This window comes from Salmo salar, chromosome ssa05 (genome assembly GCF_905237065.1).
Source record: "Salmo salar chromosome ssa05, Ssal_v3.1, whole genome shotgun sequence".
NCBI lineage: Eukaryota > Metazoa > Chordata > Actinopteri > Salmoniformes > Salmonidae > Salmo > Salmo salar.
In genome coordinates this window covers 61,761,372-61,785,712 of record NC_059446.1, presented here as the reverse complement: position 1 = coordinate 61,785,712, position 24,341 = coordinate 61,761,372, and the positions used below count along the sequence as shown (strand labels likewise).

The window sequence follows — 24,341 nt, the reverse complement described above, 5'->3', positions numbered from 1 at the left end:
TGGGAGGAGAATGAGATGCATGTTTTTTAGACATCTGAGGGAAGAGGCATAGATCCTACCTACACACACAGTTTTTGTTATCTTCTTAACTAGCTCATTAGTAAGTAGCTCAGTGACTGTTCCTATCCTAATCCCCCTGGTTCTCACCATCATTAAACCATCAAAAATGATCTGATCTTCTGGTCACTCATCCTACTCTAAAATCAAGCTTATGTTCCCATGCTCCCCACACACAGTACAACTTTTATTAAACTCACCATACAATGTAGTCCCCATTTAAAACATGAAAAAAAAAATGTTTTTACACATCTTGAACACCAAATATAATGTTTTACAGTCTTGTAAGGGAGTGAAGGTGGTCATGCTTGCCAATTATACTGGACAGCATCAATCAACTGTCCCCCATGGGCTAGTTAAAACTATACTGCAGCTGTATCAGCATCTCATATCATACATTCTCCTAATCTGGCCATTAAAGTTGCTAGGGAGATAGAAAGGTTACAGGACATGAAAAAAGATATATACTCAGGGGTCTGGTCCAACTGGGAATGTCCTGAGATATATACATGGAGAGTCAGAGAGAAAGAGGCAAAACATGTCTACCCATTCCAGGGTCTTTGAAAGGGTATAGACATAATTCTCCCCCCCCACACTTTGTGATTTTCGTAGCTGACTCATTAGGCATGCCAATTCTGATATTTTTTCCCCACTAAATGGTCTTTTGACCAACCACATCAGATCTTTCACATCAGCTCTTTTTCAGAGCTGATCTGATTGGTCAAAAGACCAGTTAGTGGAAAATAAATATCAGAATTGCGCTGCCTGTCTAAACCCAACTTTTGTGATTTCTCATAATCACCCTGGTTCTTCTCACCACCATTAAATCAGTTCCTACTGAAAATGTACCTTCATCTGTTTAAATCTACATACTGCAAGTATCATATGGTGTCAATGTGTACATAATGTTTTGTAGATTTGTAGTGAAGCCGATCAGGCTTTACTGTGCAACATCACTCAAATATCCCTCATTGACAATAAACCTCTGTATGATTCAGTTGGTTTAAGAACAAAACATCTAACCTCATATTACTGAAATTGGTCAAATTCATATTTTGTAGCACATACACTTCTGTATATGTTATCACAAATTAAAGGAATTCAGCGCTTCAGAATGAAGTTACTTTGGATTCAACATTCAAATTACAGGGACGCTCAACACTCAACAAACTGACATGAACCTTCAACCTGTAATGCATCAGATGATGTGAATCAGTAATCATACCCTGCAGGTACATCAGCTTATGATATTTCACCCAAGAGAAAATGGCAAATATGCATTTCAATTGATAGGAGCACCTTATCCTCCATAGTATGCATACAGAGACTAATAGAGTTATTCCCAGACCTCTGTGGTTAAACAGTGTGCAGTAAGCATGGCTGTATTGAGAACCCTTTGTAGCTCATTGTCCGCCCAGCAGTAGCGAAGCTTTATCCTATTAGCCACATAATGGGGTTTAGGGTTTCACATAGTGACGATCACAGTGGTCTAATCTGAGCTGGCAAGACCTCCTCTCACTGCATGCATTCGGCTCAGATTTTTACACCATTCCTCTCTACAAGGCTTGTGGTCATGGAGGAAATAGGATGGAGAGGAGTAGAGATAAAGATGAAGATTATTTGCTTCCCCACCTTTGACATTTCCCTGTTTACATTTTAGAAAAACACTGTTTCCTGCAGCAGACTTGTCCTTGACTATACAATGTACCAGAAACTACTTTCCATTTCATGGAATAGTAAGTCTTCGGAAAATAAACAAGCTGAGGCGTATAAAAAAGACCCCAAAAAAACAGGGGCAAAACAACCACAAAACATTTTGTGCCCAACCGCCAGGGAAAAAAGACCACTTTATATATTGTTCTTGAAATAAAGGTGTCATGTACAGACTTATACTGACTGTGGAATAAAAAGGTCCATGGCAACTGGACCAGATGAATTGGTTTGGAATGTATACCCCACTGGGCTGTTACAACTACTGTACAATGTGGATCAGACAGAGCTTTACTGTAAGATGACACCGCTACCTAACCTTATGCAGGATACGATGATCTCATACTGACTATATATAGTTCTCACATATGCTGAGCACTTGTTGGCTGCTTTTCCTTCACTCTGCGGTCCAACTCATCCCAAACCATCTTAATTGGGTTGTGGCCGGGTGATTGTGGAGGCCAGGTCATCTGATGCAGCACTCTCCTTCTTGGCCAAATAGCCCTTACACAGCCTGGAGGTGTGTTGGGTCATTGTCCTGTTGAAAAACAAATGATAGTCACACTAAGCGCAAACCAGATGGGATGGCATATCGCTGCAGAATGCTGTGGAACCCATGCTGGTTAGTGTGCCTTGAATTCTAAATAAATCAGTCACCAGCAAAGCACCCCCATACGTCCTCCATGCTTCACGGTGGGAACCACATATGCAGAGATCATCCGTTCACCTACTATGCGTCTCACAAAGACACGATGGTTGGAACTAAAAATCTCAAATTTGGACTCATCAGACCAAAGGACAGATTTCCACAGGTCTAATGTCCATTGCTCGTGTTTCTTGGCCCAAGCCAGTCTCTTCTTATCGGTGTCCTTTAGTAGTGGTTTCTTTGCAGGAATTGACCATGAAGGCCTGATTCATGCAGTCTCCTCTGAACAGTTGATGTTGAGATGTGTCTGTTACTTGAACTCTGTGAAGCATTTATTTTTTGTTCTGCAATTTCTGAGGTGCAGTTAACTCTAATGAAATTATCCTCTGCAGCATTGGTAACTCTGTGTTTTCCTTTCCTGTGGCAGTCCTCATGAGAACCAGTTTCATCATAGCAATTGATGGTTTTTGCGTCTGAACTTGAAGAAACTTCAAAAGTTCTTGACATTTTCTGAATTGACTGGCCTTCATGTCTTAAAGTAATGATGGACTGTCATTTCTCATTGCTTATTTGAGCTGTTCTTGCCATAATATGGACTTGGTCTTTTACCAAATAGGGCTATCTTCTGTATACCATCCCTACCTTGTCACAACACAACTGATTGGCTCAAACACATAAAGGAATATAATTTTAACAAGGAAAACCTGTGCGCTGCCCTATGGGACTCCCAATCACGGCCAGATGTGATACATCCTGGAATCAAACCAGGGACTGTAGTGACACCTCTTGCACTGAGATGCAGTGCCTTAGACCGCTGCGCCACTCGGGAGCAGTTTTACACTTGTTTGGTTACTACATGATTCCATATGTGTTATTTCATAGTTCTGATGTCTACAATGTATTTCATAGTTCTGATTCTACAATGTAGAAAATAGTAAAAATAAAGAAAAACCCTGGAATGAGTAGGTGTGTCCAAACTTTTGACTAGTACTGTACAGTCGTGGCCAAAAGTTTTGAGAATGACACAAATATTAATTTTCACAAAGTCTGCTGTCTCAATTTGTTTGACGGCAATTTGCATATACTCCAGAATGTTATGACGAGTGATCAGATGAATTGCAAAGTCCCTCTTTGCCATGCAAATGAACTGAATCCCCCAAAAAACATTTCCACTGCATTTCAGCCCTGCCACAAAAGGACCAGCTGGCATGTCAGTGATTCTCTCGTTAACACAGGTGTGAGTATTGACGAGGACAAGGCAGGAGATCACTCTGTCATGCTGATTGAGTTCGAATAACAGACTGGGAGCTTCAAAAGGAGGGTGGTGCTTGGAATCATTGTTCTTCCTCTGTCAACCATGCAAAACACGCGCCGTCATCATTGCTTTGCACAAAAAGGGCTTCACAGGCAAGGATAATGCTGCCAGTAAGATTGATTTAGGTGCAACCATTTATCGGATCATCAAGAACTTCAAGGAGGGCGGTTCAAATGTTGTGAAGAAGGCTTCAGGGCGCCCAAGAAAGTCCAGCAAGCGCCAGGACCGTCTCCTAAAGTTGATTCAGCTGCGGGATCGGGGCACCACCAGTAGAGAGCTTGCTCAGGAATGGCAGCAGGCAGGTGTGAGTGCATCTGCACGCACAGTGAGGTGAAGACTTTGAGGATGGCCTGGTGTTAAGGCCACAAAGAAGCCACTTCTCTCCAGGAAAAACATCAGGGACAGACAGATATTCTGCAAAAGGTACAGGGATTGGACTGCTGAGGACTGGGGTAAAGTCATTTTCTCTGATGAATCCCCTTTCCGATTGTTTGGGGCATCCGGAAAAAAGCTTGTCCGGAGAAGACAAGGTGAGCGCTACCATCAGTCCTGTGTCATGCCAACAGTAAAGCATCCTGAGACCATTCATGTGTGGGGTTGCTTCTCAGCCAAGGGAGTGGGCTCATTCACAATTTTGCCTAAGAACACAGCCATGAATAAAGAATGGTACCAACACATCCTCCGAGAGCAACTTCTCCCAACCATCCAGGAACAGTTTGGTGACGAACAATGCCTTTTCCTGCATGACGGAGCACCTTGCCATAAGACAAAAGTGATAACTAAGTGGCTCGGGGAACAAAACATCGATATTTTGGGTCCATGTCCAGGAAACTCCCCAGACCTTAATCCCATTGAGAACTTGTGGTCAATCCTCAAGAGGCGGGTGGACAAACAAAAACCCACAAATTCTGACAAACTCCAAGCATTGATTATGCAAGAATGGGCTGCCATCAGTCAGGATGTGGCCCAGAAGTTAATTGAAAGCATGCCAGGGCGGATTGCAGAGGTCTTGAAAAAGAAGGGTCAACACTGCAAATATTGACTCTTTGCATCAACTTCATGTAATTGTCAATAAAAGCCTTTGACACTTATGAAATGCTTGTAATTATACTTCAGTATTCCATAGTAACATCTGACAAAAATATCTAAAGACACTGAAGCAGCAAACTTTGTGAAAATTAATATTTGTGTCATTCTCAAAACTTTTGGCCACAACTGTATATATACACAATTACATTTTTTGTAATACACACACAATTGAACAATATTTGCGGCTTGATCTAGCCTGAAAGCTTTTCAATAGTTCAGAACAAAGATGGATCAGAGAATACTATTTGAGGATGTAATTTAGCACCGCTCTAATACTATTGTTAGGCATAGAGAAAATCATACTGTACATTAAATCACACAAGAAAACTCAACTTTGGGGAATCTGTGTGTATTTTCTTCTATAAAACAAGACATTTACAACTGAAGTCACATCCATATAAATTACAACAGCAAACACAATATATTTTAAATACAGATCTCCTCTCTTCATTCCTTTGCTCACTTGACCATTAAAAGAACAGACAATATAAATGTCCCTTATAGTCACTTGCAGTCAGATGCATTGAAATAGCAGCCATAAATGTAATATTGCCTACGTTGGGGAACAAATCTACCTGCATTATTTTGATCTAACTCTGGGCTGGGAAATCTTAAATTATACACCATTTTATCAAGAGACGCTGACAATAACTCAGTCTTAACTTTTAAACAGCATTCCGTCTTGGGTCTCCTTTAAGTCATGACCACTGATTATTCAAATGACTTAACAGGTTCCCACCATGTTATTACTAAAGACATGTCAATTCCAAGACCAGGGTTGAGTTAGCCAATGGCTAGAACTGGACTCTATGCCCTACTGCCCTCTACTGGTTGAGAATGCTCAATGCTTTGCTCCAGTCTATATCCCTGTTGACTGGATGGCTGTGTGCAAACAATGTCTCTCTTGTACTTTAATGATATAAGGGTACGATTTCACACAATGATATCAGTGCCATCTGAAATATCTCACCCTAAGGCTAAGACTAAAATATGAGATATGAAAATTGTTCTCCCTACAACTTCACATCCCTAGTTGTAATTACAGCTTTACTCCCCAGGTGGGACAATAATTTATGTCACTCACACAATCTTCAAAGGCAGAACACAAGGTATTCTCTCATGACGCTGCTATATAACACTGCAAGAACAAAAACAAGGTATGACGGTAACAGAGGCATTTAACAGTGTGACAACATATGAAATTGAAAGAAAATGAAAAATCCATTGTGCAATTGATATGTTTTCATATATAAAGCTGAACAACAAATAAAGGGTTAAAATATGAGGGGAAGGCCTCACAGGTATTGAACATGAAAACAAGAACCTAGTAGGTAATGGGCTCCACGGTGAAGTACCTTCCTCTCTTTAAATCCTTCCACTCAAGTGGATCTTCTGAAGTTCTTTAATCTCTGCCAACAATCCATAACATACTACTGCCTAAATGTGTGGTGAATAACTGTGTGGTGAATGAAAAATTGGTGATGTGTTACTAAAGGTCCATCACAGTCTACTACTACTAAAGGTCCATCACAGTCATTCCTTGTGGACCATCCTCCCAGACAAATCACTCCCGTTTAACACGGGAAAAGAGGTGTGAGAGGAGGTAAATATGCATAAAAAGTGAGAAAACACATGACATCATACATACCATAATAAACCCCCCTTGCACACGTTTTTATTTTTTTCTTCTGTCAGCCACTTTTCTTGTACAAATACCTCAATCACTGAAAATCAGTTCTTGAACTGAGAACCCCCAATCACACTTCGAATTCACAAGAACAGTACAGGGAATTAAAAACACAATCCAACTGATAAATCCTGTATGCAATATGTATGCGTGTCCGTGTATGAATGGTACTTCCTGGTTGTAACTTGTGGATTATCCTTGACTGTCAGTGTCTGTTCCTAGTCACACCCTCCCTCCACTTCCTGCCTAACAAATGTTGCAGGCATAGAGACGCCTGTGCAGAGTTCCCACTTCCGTTAGGTTGAAAATACTGTATCCCTGAAAACCGGATGTTAGCATTTTCTGGCGATTCTGCATAGGCTATTTCCTGCCTTACCCAAAGTTTGACCACAGCTCCATTCCACACTATGAGCTGGAAAACACACACACTAAGTAAACCATAGTGATAGTGACCAAACCATTACATTGCTGATCCACACTGCTTACCATCTGCTCCCAAAACCGATAGTTAACGCCATCCTCTCCCAAAATCAATAGGAGACATCATCCTTTCCCAGTCGACATCCTCCTTTACCAGAGTTGACATCTTTTCCTGAGTTGACATCATCCTCTCACAGGTTTGACATCATCCTTTGCCAGTCAACATTTTTTTGTTGTTGACATAATCCTCCCGAAGTCATCCTCTCCCGAAGTCGATAATCAACATCATCCTCTCCCAGAGTAAACATCCTCGTTTGGATTGGCTAAGACTTGCTGAAGCGGTCTCATCCCAAAGTTAGACTTTACCACCAATGTCCAGTTGACAGAATTCTTTCCAGAGAGTGAAAAAGAGCAAGAGAGGCATGAAATGCAATCTAATCTAAAAGTTTTGACTGTGACTGTGAGTGATTGGTATGTACCCTTGCAATGTAATGTATGTGTTACAGTTCGATGATATTGGCACTTCATCACATCAAGGATCACTAGACATCTCCCATTCTTATGAGAGTTTCTGTCTGAAAGCAATGCAATGCAAGTTATAGAATATGTTCACATTGAATGCGTAGACTGCAGGTCGGTAATATGCCTTACATGTTGCATACATATGAAATGCATGGTTTATGACCTACAAACCAGTATGAGTTATATTGGTGAGGCAGAGGCCATGTATATACGAGCAGTGAGCAAAGTCCAAGGGGGCTGGGTTGTATGTACAGTACCAGGTCCAATAATCCCTGTAGCCAAACTATAGGCCGAGAGGGTTGTGTTTAGTTGTTGAGGAAGCTGTCCAAAGGCCAGTTGCACAATGGAAATGAATGAAGGTCAAATGTAGATATCGGGTTCACACAAACAAAAACAGTGAGGTACAGTTGCACAGTCGGGGGGCTTTTATAGTGTGGCCAGGCTGTGCAAAGGGGGCAGCACAGCGGAGAAGTCCAAAGTGAAATGTGAAGCAAGAATTTTCTGTTTGTTGTTTTCTGTCTAGCTTTTCTCATCCCTTCTTCTTGGCAGCTGGGTATCAGTTTTCTAGGGAGCGGAGGCAGCAGCGATGGGGGTGGATCTGGATTGGAGTGCGTGGAGGCTGCAGGTGGTATCAGCACTCGAGGGGCAGCAGGAAGCTCCGTCTGCAGTCCACAGCCTTGGGGCTAGGTGGCTGGGCTCGCTTCCTGCGGAGCTCCCCGCGACCCAAGGAGCCACTCAGCCGTTGGTACGCAGCCTTGTATTTCTTATCAAACGCAGCTAAAAGACAGAGAAAGTGCTGTAAGCAATAAGGCTGGTTGGTCTGAAACTATAGTGAAGTTCTAGTATTCCAACTGTGTTTAAAGTGTCTTAAAGAGGCTGCTTACCAACGTGATCTCTACCCATGGCAGCCAGCGTGAGGAAGAGCATCTCTCTGTACAGACTCCTGGACAAGCAACACAAAGTACTATCGATCACAATTGTGCAATCACAACCAATACATTGCCTTGAGAAAGTACAGTATTCATAGCCCTCGACTTATTCCACATTTTGTTGTGTTTCACCCTGAAGTCAAAATGGATTAAATAGATTTTTTTCTCAACCATCTACACACATTACCCCATAATGACAGAGTGAAAACATGTTTAGAAATTTTTGCCAATTTATTGAAATTTAAATACAGAAATCTCATTTTCATAAGTATTCATACCCCCGAGTCAATACTTTGTAGAAGCAATTTTGGCAGCGATTACAGCTATGCGTCTTTCTAGGTAAGTCTCAACGAGCTTTCCACACCTGGATTGTGCAACATTTGCCCATTATTCTTTTCACAATTCTTCAAGATCTGTCAAGTTTGTTGTCGATCATTGCTAGACAACCATTTTCAGGTTTTGCCATAGATTTTCAAGTAGATTTAAGTCAAATCTGGAACACTCAGGAACATTCACTGTCTTCTTGGTAAGCAACTCCAGTGTATATTTGGCCTTGTGTTTTAGGTTATTATCCTGCTGAAAGGTGAATTCCTCTCCCAGTGTCTGGTGAAAATGATTACAAGCAGTCCCATATCATGATGCATCCACCACTATGCTTGAAAATAGGGAGAGTGGTACTCAGTAATGTGTTGTATTGGATTTGCCCCAAACATAACATGTTGTATTCAATACAAAAGCAAATTGCTTTGCCACATTTTCTGCAGTATTACTTTAATGCCTTGTTGCAGACAGGATGCATGTTTTGGAATATTTTTATTATGTACAAGCTTCCTTCTTTTCACTCTGTCAATTAGGCTAGTATTGGACAGTAACTACAATGTTGTTGATCCAATCTCCGTTTTTTCCTATCACAGCCATTAAACTGTAACTGTTTTAAAGTCACCATTGGCCTCATGAGGAAATCCCTGAGTGGTTTCCTTTCTCTCCGACAACTGAGTTAGAGAGGACGCCTGTATCTTTGTAGTGACTGGGTTTATTGATACACCATCCAAAGCGTAATTATTAACTTCATCAAGGATATTCATTGTCATAATTTAAACGTTTTACCCATCTACCAATAGGTGCCCTTCTTTGCAAGGCATTGCAAAACCTCCCTGGTCTTTGTCGTTTAATCTGTGTTTAAAATTCACTGCTCAACTGAGGGGACCTTACAGATAATTGTATGTGTGGGGTACAGAGATGAGGTACCAAAAATCATGTTAAACACTATTCATTCAACTTGTTAAGCACATTTCTACTCATGAACTTAGCCTGTAAAAAATATAAAACACAACATGCAACAATTTCAATGATTTTACTGAGTTACAGTTCATATAAGGAAAATCAGTCAATTGAAATAAATAAATTAAGCCCTAATCTATAGATTTCACATGATTGGGCAGGGTCGCAGCTGTCATGACGTTGGCCTGTGGGTAAGGTTTATGACCCCCCCCCCCCCCATAAATACCTTTCTCCCTTCCCCTTTCTGACCCTACTGAAGGACTTGAATAGCCTGTGTTAAATATAGAGAGTCTGGGAACATCAAACAAATGGGGAAAAGGAACCATATTCTGGTAATAAAACCAGTTGGAAATATGCTTGGGAACGTAATGAGTATGTATGTCAGTTCGGTTGTCATCTGAGACATTATGACTGATGACAGGACGACATAAACTGTACCTGAGAAAGTATACACCCTCTAGTTATCAGAGTAACATGGAATTGTTATGCAATTGAAATGTTTGATATTGAAATTGTTTGTTAGGAGATTAAATGTAATTTTAGCTTCCAAATGAGAATTGGGTTTTCATAAGGAAAGTGCCCTGCTTGATCAGTGGCCCACCCCTGTGAAGAGACAGGGGTTATAAAACGATGAAACACATCCTTCCCCCTCTCCACTATATAAGCATTTGACGAAAAGATAACCACGTTGTTCCAGTATGTGAGGTCTGCAGCCTCTACGTTAGAAGGACACACGTCAAGTACAGAACTAAGCCAACCTCGGCGTGAGCTTTGGTGGCGAATGGTATGAACTTTGAGCTTATTCACTACAGAAGTGATACTTCCTAGCCGTTGAGTTAGCAGCGGCCACTGTAGACGGGGGCTAGGAAAGGACGGACGACGGATCCAGTCTAACAGACGGTCGAAGATACCATCACGTATCCAATTTACCACCAGCGACATTCTTCCGAGGACATGAAGATCTGTTGGCCAACCCTGCCAGCATCTACGACCAATCTACCGAAGCACAGCTCAGAGTAAATATTTATTGCATTTTCCTTTTCCAAATGGCCGGTAATTTAGTAATGCATAAGATAATGTATTTACGATAGCATAGCTGCTGTTTCTTCATTCCTAAATCTTCCCGCTCTTTCATTCAAGCCCAACCCCCTTTCCTTTGTGTAACCAGCTTTCATACAGGTTCCGTCCACCAGGACGTTTTCTGTATGACATCATTTGTATTCTGTGTATATGTAATTCTGTGTGATTAGGTATTTAGTAAATAAATAATTAAACCCAATTTGGTATTGCTGATTCAACTTGTTAGCCAGGGTTCGTGAAGATAGCCAAGAATTTACAACTTTCATTATGAGACTGAAAATAAGATAAGGGTTAATATTGACTGCTACCGATGTAAAGTATTACTAAGTATTTTAAGAGTTTATTCGGAAGATAACGGCTCTATAAACGTTCTTCCGTGGTACCCCGACTTTCTAGTTAATTACATTTACATGATTAGCTTAATCAGGTAATATTAATTAGAGAAAGAATTTTATAGGTTAGCATGTCATATCACTTAATCCGGCATAGCCAAAGACACGACACAGCCATGGGTGGGCATAGGCCCACCCACTGGGGAGCCAGGTCCAGCCAATCAGAATGAGTTTTTCCCGACAAAAGGGCTTCATTACAGATAGAAATACTCCTCAGAAGTCGGATGTGGAGGTCCTGGGCAGGCGTGGATACATGTGGTCTGCGGTTGTGAGGCCGGTTGGACATACTGCCAAATTCTCTAAAACGGCGTTGGAGCCAGCTTACGGTAGAGAAATTAACATTCAATTCTCTGGCAACAGTGGACATTCCTGCAGTCAGCATACCAATTGTACCCTCTCTCAAAACTTGAGACATCTGTGGCATTGTGTTGTGTGACAACGGCACATTTTAGAGTGGCCTTTTATTGTCCCGTGCACAAGGTGCACCTGTGTAGTATTTATGCTGTTTAATCAGCTTCTTGATAGTCTATCCACCTGACAGGTGACAATGCTCACTAACAGGGATATAAACAAACTTGTGCACAACATTTTAGAGAAATTAGCTTTTTGTGCAAATGGATCATTTCTGGGATTTTTTATTTCAGCTCATGAAACATGGGACTTTACATGTTGCGTTTATATTTTTGTTCAGTATATTTAGGCTTGCCATAACAAAGGGGTTGAATACTTATTGACTGAAGACCTTTCAGCTTTGAATTTTTAATTCATTTGTAGAATTTTCGAAAAACTTTGACATTATGGGGAATTGTGTGTAGGGCAGTGACAAAAAAATCTCAATTTAATCAATTTAAAATTCAGAGTATAACAACAAAATGTGGAAAAAGTCAAGGGGTGTGAATAATTTCTGAAGCCACTTTATTACTCACACAAACAATTTTTTTTATCAACAACTGATGATTCAGAGGCCATTTCCTGTACTCACCTTTGTATCTTGGGCGTGCCTGGTTGCTTGGCAATGGTTTCCAGGAAGAGGGTGATTCCCTTGTGTACCTCGTTCATGCCAACCCAGCGCAGCACTTCCTCCAGGAAGGCCAGGGTGAAGGGGTGGTTGTGCCTCCGCCAGCTGTGGTTCCGCATGGGTACGCCACCTGAGAGAGAGAAAGACAGAAAGAGAGAGATATGTAATTTATGAAAGGATCAGAACCTGTATCATCTGACTATTTCCGAGTGAATAAAGTGTGTATCTTACTGTGTATCCTCCACAGGATGTAGAGGGGGGGCCAGTGGTCTGTGTCAGGGGTCAGTGTGTCCCACAGCAGCCTCACCCTCACTGCTGAGTTCTCTGAAGTCTGACATACACACAGACAGGAGCTCAACATTAGTATGAGGACATTATGTATTGTAATATACTAATGCTAATAATTCATCACTAGGCCCCAAGAGAAGCCTGGGAGTGGAGTTACCTGTGCTAGTTGGTTGGCCAGCGGTGAGGAGCGAACCAGCTGCAGCAGGTTGCTGGGCAGGCCCAGGCGATGGAAGTACCACACCAGGTTCCAGAAGATGATGGAGTGGCTGTCCAGGAGCTGGCCCTGTGCCAGCACCGCCTCGCCCTCGTTCTCCAGCAGGCTCTCAAGCTCCTTGCGCAGCACCAATGGGCTCAGGTAGGCCACCGTCACCTGGGGAGACTCGCCCACTGATGAACCCTGGAGTCAATAACACGTTAACTGTGGGTATAGCAAGACTGAATATTTCCCAGAAGCCAACAGATAAAGATGAGAAATAAACCAGTATTGGTAGAGTACCATGGTAGCGCTGCTGCTCTCAGAATAACTGCTGGTCTCAGAGCTGGAGTCCTCACTCACACCGTTGTGACCCAGGATGGCCTCCTGGCCACCAGGGGGCTTGGCTGCGCTCTCAACCTCCTCCTCCGTGTTCCAGTTGGTACGTTCCAGGCTGTGGTGAGCGCTTTGTTAGTCAAAATGAAAGGATTGGGTGACAAAAAATGTCTAACGTTCATTCAGTTTAAGAATTATACAGTCCTATCCGTACATTACACAGCCCTCACCATATGTATTTAGACAGTAAAACCGTAGCTTCACTTTCCAAATACATATGGTGAGGACTGTACATGGCCCTGAATAGACAGATTGAAGAAGAATAGGAGTCAAAATGAAGGGGATTTTGACTTCTACGGGCCCAGGTCAAAAGTTGTGCACTATATAGGGCATAGGGTGCCATTTGGGACACACAAACGTTAGGGTGATGTTATGATGAGAGGAGTAGTCCTACCTGCTGATGGGTCCTAGGTCACAGATCTCAGCGTTGAGAAGGGGGACGAAGGTGGTCGAGCAGAAGGGACAGCTGGAGTTGAGGTTGGAGTCATCAGACGTCCACCCGGCCATTATCTCCTCGTCATAGACCAGGGAGTTACAGCTCCGACACAAGGAGCAGCTCGACATCAACACCTGTAGTCCCGCTCCCTCTTGGTTGGTGTCCCAGGACTTGCGGAGAGGAAAGGCCAAATTGGTGGTGTCAGGGAGGTCGACGTCACTCCCCACCGACAGAGAACTCTACAGAGGGAAAGGATGGAGGAACATTAAGCATGTTTAGACAGGTTTGATAACTCTCCCTACATCTGCAAATGCATTTTACCACAGTAAACTAAATCAGATGGCTAATACTGTGTAGTTAGACTATAAGCTACAACAACCCACATGTTGTCCCCTCACCTCAGAGGTAGCATTGTAGAGCCTCTCCTTAGCCTTCAGTAGGCTCTCAGCCACCTGCGCTTTTCGGGACTGTCTCTGTTCCGACACCCTGCGCACCGGCCCGTTTTCTCCCCCCGAGCGTCGGGCGTCTACACTGGCGGCCCGCCGCCCCGAGACTCGATGGCGAGTAGGCGTGAGCAGCTGCTGCAGTTTCCCCGTCAGACTGCCCCGACTCGGCGGTGACACATTGTTGTAGTTCTCGTCCACGGCCTTGCGGCTCACAGTGTCTCTAGGCCCAGGTGGCCTACATTGAGAACAGAGGAATGCAGAAAGAACAGAATGGGAGATATACTCTCATAGTATTTCAAAGTAATATTCAAACTGTAATCCAAAAACATATCAGAACATATTAGTCCAAGCTTCTCCACACCCTCACCTGCCGTCTCTCTCCCCAGGCTGGCAGCTGCAGTCTGGGTCAGAGTCGGCCGTCTCGGCACAGTCTTTGTAGAAGTTGGACAGGCACACCTGGTCGCGGCGCACCAGGACACCACCAGGGGGAAAGGGAGAAGGGGTGGATGTGTCTCGTGGCCCCACGGGGGGTTTACGGGAGGCGGGATCGCTGCAGCCATTGGCACCTTCGTTCCGGAGCACCGCCTTCATTGAGAGCTTAGACTCTGTGGGGTGGAAATTGTTAGGAGGGTGGTTCCCAAACATTAGACACAGTTGTTTGATGAGAGTGTTATGTTACATTAAACATTAAACCAAATCAAAATTGTAATTGTCACATGCGCCAAACACAACAGCTGTAGACCTTACAGTGAAATGCTTACTCACAATCCCTTAACCAACAATGCAGTTAAAGAAATAGAGTTAAGAAACGATTCACTAAATAAAGTAACAAATTATATGTAACAATAAAATAACAATACAGTGAAGAAAAAAGTATTTGATCCCCTGCTGATTTTGTACGTTTGCCCACTGACAAAGAAATGATCAGTCTATAATTTTAATGGTAGGTTTATTTGAACAGTGAGAGACAGAATAACAACAAAAAAATCCAGAAAAACACATGTCAAAAATGTTATAAATTGATTTGCATTTTAATGAGGGAAATAAGTATTTGATACCCTCTCAATCAGAAAGATTTCTGGCTACCAGGTGTCTTTTATACAGGTAACGAGCTGAGATTAGGAGCACACTCTTAAAGGGAGTGCTCCTAATCTCAGTTTGTTACCTGTATAAAAAGACACCTGTCCACAGAATCAATCAATCAGATTCCAAACTCTCCACCATGGCCAAGACCAAAGAGCTCTCCAAGGATGTCAGGGACAAGATTGTAGACCTACACAAGGCTGGAATGGGCTACAAGACCATCGCCAAGCAGCTTGGTGAGAAGGTGACAACAGTTAGTGCGATTATTCGCAAATGGAAGAAACACAAACAAACTGTCAATCTCCCTTGGCCTGGGGCTCCATGCAAGATCTCACCTCGTGGAGTTGCAATGATCATGAGAACGGTGAGGAATCAGCCCAGAACTACACGGGAGGATCTTGTCAATGATCTCAAGGCAGCTGGGACCATAGTCACCAAGAAAACAATCGGTAACACACTACGCTGTGAAGGACTGAAATCCTGCAGCGCCCGCAAGGTCCCCCTGCTCAAGAAAGCACATATACATGCCCGTCTGAAGTTTGCCAATGAACATCTGAATGATTCAGAGGACAACTGGGTGAAAGTGTTGTGGTCAGATGAGACCAAAATGGAGCTCTTTGGCATCAACTCAACTCGCTGTGTTTGGAGGAGGAGGAATGCTGCCTATGACCCCAAGAACACCATCCCCACCGTCAAACATAGAGGTGGAAACATTATGCTTTGGGGGTGTTTTTCTGCTAAGGAGACAGGACAACTTCACCGCATCAAAGGGACGATGGACGGGGCAATGTACCGTCAAATCTTGGGTGAGAACCTCCTTCCTTCAGCCAGGGCATTGAAAATGGGTATTCCAGCATGACAATTACCCAAGGCAACGAAGGAGTGGCTCAAGAAGAAGCACATTAAGGTCCTGGAGTGGCCTAGCCAGTCTCCAGACCTTAATCCCATAGAAAATCTGTGGAGGGAGCTGAAGGTTCGAGTTGCCAAACGTCAGCTTCAAAACCTTAATGACTTGGAGAAGATCTGCAAAGAGGACTGGGACAAAATCCCTCCTGAGATGTGTGCAAACCTGGTGGCCAACTACAAGAAATGTCTGACCTCTGATTGCCAACCAGGGTTTTGCCACCAAGTACTAAGTCATGTTTTGCAGAGGGGTAAAATACTTATTTCCCTCATTAAAATGCAAATCAATTTATAACATTTTTTGACATGCGTTTTTCTGGATTTTTTTGTTGTTATTCTGTCTCACTGTTCAAATAAACCTACCATTCAAATTATAGACTGATAATTTCTTTGTCAGTGGGCAAACGTACAAAATCAGCAGGGGATCAAATACTTTTGTAATTTGTACATGTAGGTACTGGTAAAGTGACTATGCATAGATAATAAACAGTGTAAAAACAAAGGGGGAGTGGGGGTGTCAATGGAAATAGTCCGGGTGTCTATTTGATTACTTGTTCAGCAGTCTTATAGTTTGGGGGTAGAAGCTGTTAAGGACCCTTTTGGACCTAGACTTGGTGCTCTGGTACCGCTTGCCGTATGGTAGCAGAGAGAACAGTCTATGACTTGGGTAACTGGAGTCTTTGACCATTTTTTTGTCACTGTTTGCTTAGGGGGGAAAGGCGGTGTGGTGCCCTCTTCACCACTGTCTTGGTGTGTTTCGACCATGATAGTTTGTTGGTGATGTGGACACCAAGGAACTTGAAACTCTCGACCTGCTCCACTACAGCCCCGTCGATGTCAATGGGGGAGTGTTCGGCCCTCCTTTTCCTGTAGTCCACAATCAGCTCCTTTGTCTTGCTCACACACTGCCATGTCTCTGACCTTCTCCTTATAGGCTGTATCATCGTTGTCGGTGATCAGGCCTACCACATTTACATTTTAGTCATTTAGCAGACACTCTTATACAGAGCGACTTACAGTAGTGAGTGCATACATTTCATTTCATGCATTGTTTTTTTTTTTTTGTACTGGCCCCCCGTGGGAATCGAACCCACAACCCTGGCGTTGCACACACCATGCTGGCGTTGCGAACACCATGCTCTACCAACTGAGCCACAGGGAAGGCTACCACTGTTGTGTCATCAGCAAACTTAATGATGGTGTTGGATTCGTGCTTGGCCATGCAGTTGTGGGTGAACAGGGAGTACAGGAGGGGACTAAGCATGCACCCCTGAGCGGCCCCCGTATTGAGGATCAGCGTGGCAGATGTGTTGCTGCCTACCCTTACCACCTGGGGGCGGCCGGTCAGGAAGCCCAGGATCCAGGTGCAGAGGGAGGTGTTTAGTCCCAGGGTCCTTAGCTTAGTGATGAGCTTTATGGGCACTATGTTGTTGAACGCTGAGCTGTAGTCAATGAACAGCATTCTCACATAGGTGTTCCTTTTGTCCAGGTGGGAAAGGGCAGTGTGGAGTGCGACTGAGATTGCATTGTCTGTGGATCTGTTGGGTTGGTATGCGAATTTGAGTGGGTCTAAGGTTTCCAGGATGATGGTGTTGATGTACCAGGCCTTTCAAAGTACTTAATGGCTACCGACGTGAGTGCTACGGGGCGGTAGTCATTTAGGAAGGTTACCTTAGTGTTCTTGGGCACAGGGACTATGGTGGTCTCCTTGAAACATGTAGGTATTACAGACTTGGTCAGGGAGAGGTTGAAAATGTAAATGAAGACACTTGCCAGTTGGTCCGCGCATGCTCTGAGTACACGTCCTGGAAATCCGTCTGACCCCAAGGCCTTGTGAATGTTGACCCGTTTAAAGGTCTTGCTCACATTGGCTACGGAGAGCGTTATCACACAGTCGTCCGGAACAGCTAGTGCTCTCATGCATGCTCCAGTGTTTCTTGCCTTGAAGCGAGCATAAAAGGTATTTAACCCGTCTGGTAAGCTCGCGTCACTGGGCAGCTCGCGGCTGGGTTTCCCATTGTAGTTCGTAATAGTTTTCAAGCCCGGCCATATCCGACGAGCGTCAGAGCTGGTGTAGTAGGATTCAATCTTTGTCCTGTATTGACGCTTCGCCTGTTTGATGGTTCGTCTGAGGGCATAGGGGGATTTCTTATAAGCATCCAGATTAGTGTCCTGCTCCTTGAAAGCGGCAGCATTTAACTCGGTGCAGATGTTGCCTGTAATCCATGGCTTCTGGCTGGGATATGTACGTATGGTCACTGTGGGGACGACGTCGTCAATGCACTTATTGATGAAGCCGGTGACTGAGTTGGTGTACTCCTCAATGCCATTATATAACATTACAATGACAGTGCTATTTCTATATAATAGATATCCGTCACTCACTGTCTGTTGAGCCTCTCATGCTGTTCAGGCTGTTGCTCTTCACCATAGACCCCGTCAGCGATTCGTGGCTGGAGCTTTCACTCAGGCCGCTCCAGCTGGACTGACGAATCAGGTTAGATTGTGGGCGGGACCGTTGGTTACTGTCCATTGTATCTTTTTAAAAAGACAAAACATGTTTCACCTCTGTTTTTACATATAGAATTATTTTTTTTAAACCATTAAAAAAAGGCCACTCTAAAACCATTGACCATTTTTTGTTACAAACAATAGTAAAAAAATAAATAACATGTAAATATGTCCTGACCTGTCCGCGAGCCTACTGAACCACTCTTCTGCCGCTGTCTGACTGGCTGTCTGAACTGCGCCACGGCCATCAGAACGTTACGCAACTTGGCCCAGCGCAGACGGCCACCCTGATTGGTGGAGGGCCACTTGCTCTCCAGCACTGCCTGAGGAGAGCGGGCCGAGCCAGAGGTGAGTCAATATGGAGAAAAAAAAATACAAACACTTACAGATGGGATCACAGACGGGGTTCAACTTTTAATTGAAGTAAATAATGGCTCACCTTGTTGTAGTATGCATAGGTGATGGTGTTGGGTGTGATCCCAGCTTTCTTCATCTCCAGAAGTACCCTAACAGCGAGCACAGGCTGCCCGTACTGCCCACACAGCTGCATCAGGATCCTGTAACACACCTCATCCGGTAGTACCACCTTCCTGGTCTCCATGTGCTTGAGCACCTCGTATGCCGTTTGCAAGGCACGCACCTTGGCACTCTCCGCCCGCACAAAGGTGGGCAGGTAGATGAACCACAGCCCATAGCAGTGGCCCAGCAGGCATTTGGACCACATGTCGGGCACTGCCGAGTATATCTGTGCCCGCTTCTGTGCCAGCTTAATCTCCTAAAGGAGAGAGCGGGATACAGAGGAGTTAGGTAATCCAATCTAGATTTACTAAAGCCGTAATAATGTGGTTCCTATGTGTCCTAGTAGGCAAACTTAACAGCCCTGAAGGGTGCTTGGGGTATTCACCCAAAATACACAGCCACCACTGTGCTTCCTGCTTTTAAATATTGAATGAAGGATGAAATATGAATGCTCATTAAATTCAAATGGCACAGAAAAACAGTGAAGCATGTTCCCTCTTTAGCTGTGGAAAACTGGGTTATCATAAAGCTAACTGGGGAGTCTTGAACAGATCAAGTTGATTGATCCTAATACATTTTGATTTGCGTTAGTCAGCCTCTTATTATTGTATAGTTCTTAGTGGTTTTGATGCAGTGGATCCACTGGGGTTGTGTTGTCTTTCAGTGGGGTTGTATTGGGGCCCTGGTGCGGAGGTTGGGGTCTGTACCTGTTTAGTCCGCCGTGGAGCAGGGCTGCTGGGGGCACTCCCCTTGGTAGGGACACGGAGCTGGTCCTGAGGCTGGTCAAACAGATCCATGCAGAGCACAGGGAACGTCTCATAGCTGTAAACAGACAAACACGCCGTCACTGGTCACAGCATCAGACAGTAAAGTGCCGGGGCCCTTATTTGTGCTCATCTAGAATCAGATCAACCCTCTTATTCTTTATTATTTAAAAGACTAAACTGATCCTAGTCCCAGCCCTACTCTGAGAAGCTTAGTGAACACATACCCTGCTATATATAGAGCCTGTGTTACCTATAGTGAGTGGGGCACTCTGAACTGTCTGGCTTCTGGGGTTCCTCTGGGGGCATGATGAAGACCCTGCTAAATATAGAGCCAGTGTTACCTATAGTGAGTGGGGCACTCTGAACCGTCTGGCTCCTGAGGTTCCTCTGGGGGCATGATGAAGACCCTGCTATATATAGAGCCAGTGTTACCTGTGGTGAGTGGGGCACTCTGAACTGTCTGGCTCCTGGGGTTCCTCTGGGGACATGATGAAGACCCTGCTATATATAGAGCCAGTGTTACCTGTAGTGAGTGGGGCACTCTGAACCGTCTGGTTCCTGGGGTTCCTCTGGGGACATGATGAAGACCCTGCTATATATAGAGCCAGTGTTACCTGTAGTGAGTGGGGCACTCTGAACCGTCTGGCTCCTGGGGTTCCTCTGGGGGCATGATGAAGACCCTGCTATATATAGAGCCAGTGTTACCTGTGGTGAGTGGGGCACTCTGAACCGTCTGGCTCCTGGGGTTCCTCTGGGGGCATGATGAAGACCCTGCTATATATAGAGCCAGTGTTACCTGTAGTGAGTGGGGCACTCTGAACCGTCTGGCTCCTGGGGTTCCTCTGGGGGCATGATGAAGACCCTGCTATATATAGAGCCAGTGTTACCTGTAGTGAGTGGGGCACTCTGAACCGTCTGGCTCCTGAGGTTCCTCTGGGGGCATGATGAAGACTGTGTGCTCCCCACTGTGGGCCTCATCCAGGTCTATTAGACGCACCTCCTCAGGCTTCTCCACATCCGACTGCTTACACACACACACACACACACACACACACACACACACACACACACACACACACACACACACACACACACACACACACACACACACACACACACACACACACACACACACACACACACACACACACACACACACACACACACACACAGGTATACACAAACATTGACAACATAGAGGGCAGGAATGGGATCACACACACATTTCCATTAGTTGCACAAACACAAAAAGGCTCATCCGGTTTCAGTATTAGAATCAACACACTAAAGGCTTCCATAAGATATGGTGCTTAAACATCCTGTAAAACACGAAGATGTGATTTTGACCTTCTGGACACACTCGTCGAAGAACTCCAGACAGGCGTGGCGGTCACTGACGAATGAGCACTCCTCGATGAACTGAGTGAACATCTGGGTCCTGGTCAGCTGGGTGTAGAACTTCTGGTGGGTGCGTTCACGAGACTTCAGGAAGCCTGCAAGAGCCAGGGAGGGGTTAACTTCAGACACACATTAAAACACTAGCTTCACAGGGATGCTGGTTATGGACACAGTAAGTACGTGAAGTAAAAACACCCACGTACTCAGCTAGAATGTTATATAATATTTGTGTACACTTGTGTAACTTTTTTTGTGAGTTATGAGTCACAATCACAGGCAGTCACCCCCTCCCACACTGACCCTGCAGGTTGAAGAGGGAGCTGCAGTCGGTGGTCCTGTCTGAGGGGGCCTGGGTGATGGGCAGCAGGTAGGCACGGTAGCCCCTCAGCAAGCAGCTCATGAAGCGCAGGAAGGCCTCCTGGATCTCCAGCTCCAGCTGCTTCTGACGCCCGTAGATCAAGTCATAGTCCGTCAGCAGGAACTCCAGGGTGGCCTCCTCTTGGCCAGTGGTGTAGACTGATGGAGGGGAATGTGGGGAGGGGGGAGAGGGAAAGTGAGGGAAATGGGGATAGTGGTGGAGAGAGGCACAGAGAGAAAATGATGAAGATAAAAAGCATTGGCACATTGAATTATCAAGAGTCAGATGTATTGCACCAATATGTTTTAGCTTGTACTCATTTTCCAGCATCAGTCCCTAGATGGGCTTCAGAATAATTAGGCTAGATGATATAAAATGATTGACAGAATGCATGTCATGCATGGAGCCTCCAGCCATCACTCACTTTTCTCCAGAGTCTTCATCAAGTTGGTGAGGGTATTCACCAGCATCTTGCCATGCTTCCTTGGTAGCGATCGCCATGACAACGGCTTCTTGTCCTCTGCTCTGCAGGAGAAGAGAAAACAAAACTGTGGATTTCTTCCTTTCAAACGTGTGTATGTTTGGTTTTGTTGCTTCCTCTTCCATCAGTTGCATCCTGGTCCAGGTCCTTCAAGGTCAGTGTACTCACTGAAAGATGGTGTTGGTGTCCAGGTCAACACACACCACGTCAGTAGGGGGGTCATAGAGGTCAAAGTAGCTGGAGTGGACGCCCACGATGAAGGGCATGGGGGCACACAGTACGTCTGCCAGCCGCAGCGGGCACAGGGGGATGTACGGGCAGTGCCAACGCAGAGGGAACGTCATCTGGAGGGATAGAGTGCATTCTTTGATTGGAATGAGTGTGTGTATACCTATATGTCTTTGTGTGTATGGCGGTTTGTGTTTGTGTGTGTGTGTGTGTGTGTGTGTGTGTGTGTGTGTGTGTGTGTAACTCACAGACACCAGGGCCTCGCTGACGGAGGTGAGGACGTCGGGGCGGAGAGAGTGGAGCAGTAGTTTGTGCTCCGTCAGCACGGCCAGCAGCAGGACACAGGCGTTCTCAGGGCCCAGGTTCTGCAGCAGCTTCACAAAGCTGGCACCACTACAGACAGAAAAGAACAGCCTCTTTATCAATTCATTATTGTTTTAATGGATTCACTTCAATATGATAATAGAAATCCCTCAGGGGAAACTAAGCCATTGTTGGAGCGATAGCGCCTAGCGCAAAATAATGCATTCCAACACATAGTTTATTGCGACTAGACCTAATGCAGATTTACTGTACTGACCTGAGCAGTAAGGGAGAGGAGACAGGCTGACAGAGGAGAAGGTTGTCATAGGGGGAGAGCTGAAATGACACACACACACATACACTTTTCATTAACAAACCAACATGGTGGACAGTAATCTATAGATCTAAGGAAGAACGTTTAGCCATGCTTTAATTTCATAGACCACCGTTCACCAAATTGATATCTGTTGATTTGAAACAAGCCATTAGGAATCAAGTTTGAAAAGCCCCATTTGACTTGATTTGAGTTTTCTAGAAATCCCCAAACAACTTAAACAATCATCTCTACTTTCTAGAGCCGGAAGGATCATTCAGTGATGTGAAATTATTTTAAATCCACAGTAAATTATAGATTGTTTTGATTGGGTGTTATTTTTACCCTGTCCATCTGCACACACTAACCAGAGAAACCATCAATTAATTCAAAGCCCATTTCCTGTGGGGGAGGAAATCAAATCTTTAGTTAGAAACACCACAATGCTACTGGTGTCAAGTTCAAATAGAACTCAAGCTGAGGTTCCGCTTGTAACGCACACACAGGCATATACAAGCACACACAGAGCAAGCAAGTTTTTGTTCTAAACTAGCACTAAAACACCTGACTCAACTAATAATCACAGTCATGCCTTACTTGAATTAGGAGTTTTAATGCTACCTTCTGTATAGCCCTGAGCTAAACCAACGCTTAGCAAGGTTTTCCATTCTACCTTTCTGATGCTTTAAAGTGCTTTGATGTGTTAATAAGGAATAAAGATAAGAGAATGTGAATTGAGTTAAAGACAGGTGTCCCTACCTGCACTAGGATGCGAGGCCGCTGAGGGGAAGGGAACGGGACGTTGTGCATGAAGCTGGAGATGTGCCTGGAGAGAGCAGAGTTCATGTTACTAAATCAACCAAACAACCAACCATAACATGAATCAGTAGCCAATAGGCCTACGGTTTGTTAGCCAGTAGATTAGCCAGTTTAGGTTCATAAAGACACATTGCTGATATTTGCCATGAAGGGCCACTGACTTCTCGAGGGGCAGCACGTGGGGTCCGGAGATGGAGTATCGGTAGACAAAGGTGAGGAACTTCTGGAAGACGGTGAAGAAGGGCCAGTGGGAGAGAACACACACACTCTTCTTCACTTGCAGGGTGCGGTTGGTGATAGGCCGCCGGTCCACCACGCTCACCAGGCCCAGACGGACACTCTGCCGCTCCGAGAGGCACTCCCGTGGGAACGCCTCATAGAACTGGATGGCAGCACCGTAAACCTGGGACGGGAAGAGAAACGGGACTGTTAAAAAGTAAGGATTCAGCTAACGCTAGATGCTTTGAACTGCGTGAACAGTTAGCATTTAGCAAATGCTAGATAGATTTTTTTTTTATTAAACTGTGAGCGAGTTCATACTGGAGTCATTTCCATCTCAATGGTTTTGTTGTTGTTTTTCTTGCTGCTGTCGCAGACAAAGTCTAAATAGTGGGCCAATTTAAAACATGTAATTTAGGTTGGCAAGCATGATATTGAATAGCTGCATTGGTAAATAACTACACACAAGTCAATCAACAGATAGTTGGTATTTATCAACATTATAACTTGTCAATGTTAATATGTCACACTTGA

At 44.5% G+C, this 24,341-nt stretch overlaps 1 protein-coding gene and 1 non-coding gene across 5 annotated transcripts in view; both read right to left on the bottom strand.

Annotated features, from left to right (window-relative positions):
* Positions 1-5,150: 5,150 nt before the first annotated feature.
* LOC106605454 (DENN domain-containing protein 4B) overlaps positions 5,151-24,341 on the bottom strand; it is a 46,160-nt gene continuing 26,969 nt past the window's right edge. For 3 of the 4 annotated variants that reach the window (XM_014201134.2, XM_014201135.2, XM_045718493.1), the window contains exons 6-27: positions 23,750-23,991; positions 23,529-23,595; positions 22,734-22,792; positions 22,402-22,546; positions 22,094-22,269; positions 21,869-21,969; positions 21,387-21,602; positions 21,036-21,181; positions 20,576-20,709; positions 19,629-19,743; positions 18,842-19,177; positions 18,581-18,725; positions 18,277-18,429; positions 14,273-14,510; positions 13,858-14,140; positions 13,418-13,698; positions 12,931-13,093; positions 12,592-12,831; positions 12,378-12,477; positions 12,111-12,276; positions 8,331-8,389; positions 5,151-8,223 (exon numbers count right to left, since the gene is read on the bottom strand). In XM_014201134.2, coding sequence (XP_014056609.1) covers positions 8,078-8,223; positions 8,331-8,389; positions 12,111-12,276; positions 12,378-12,477; positions 12,592-12,831; positions 12,931-13,093; positions 13,418-13,698; positions 13,858-14,140; positions 14,273-14,510; positions 18,277-18,429; positions 18,581-18,725; positions 18,842-19,177; positions 19,629-19,743; positions 20,576-20,709; positions 21,036-21,181; positions 21,387-21,602; positions 21,869-21,969; positions 22,094-22,269; positions 22,402-22,546; positions 22,734-22,792; positions 23,529-23,595; positions 23,750-23,991 — 3,711 coding nt within the window. In that variant the 3' untranslated portion in view covers positions 5,151-8,077. The remainder of the gene's footprint in view (positions 8,224-8,330; positions 8,390-12,110; positions 12,277-12,377; positions 12,478-12,591; positions 12,832-12,930; positions 13,094-13,417; positions 13,699-13,857; positions 14,141-14,272; positions 14,511-18,276; positions 18,430-18,580; positions 18,726-18,841; positions 19,178-19,628; positions 19,744-20,575; positions 20,710-21,035; positions 21,182-21,386; positions 21,603-21,868; positions 21,970-22,093; positions 22,270-22,401; positions 22,547-22,733; positions 22,793-23,528; positions 23,596-23,749; positions 23,992-24,341) is intronic. The other variant, XM_014201136.2, reaches the window with a different exon arrangement.
* Positions 16,961-17,056, bottom strand: trnaa-cgc (transfer RNA alanine (anticodon CGC)). The gene is made up of 2 exons: positions 17,017-17,056; positions 16,961-16,996 (listed from the first exon to the last, which is right to left on the bottom strand). It is a non-coding gene; the product is annotated as a tRNA-Ala (tRNA).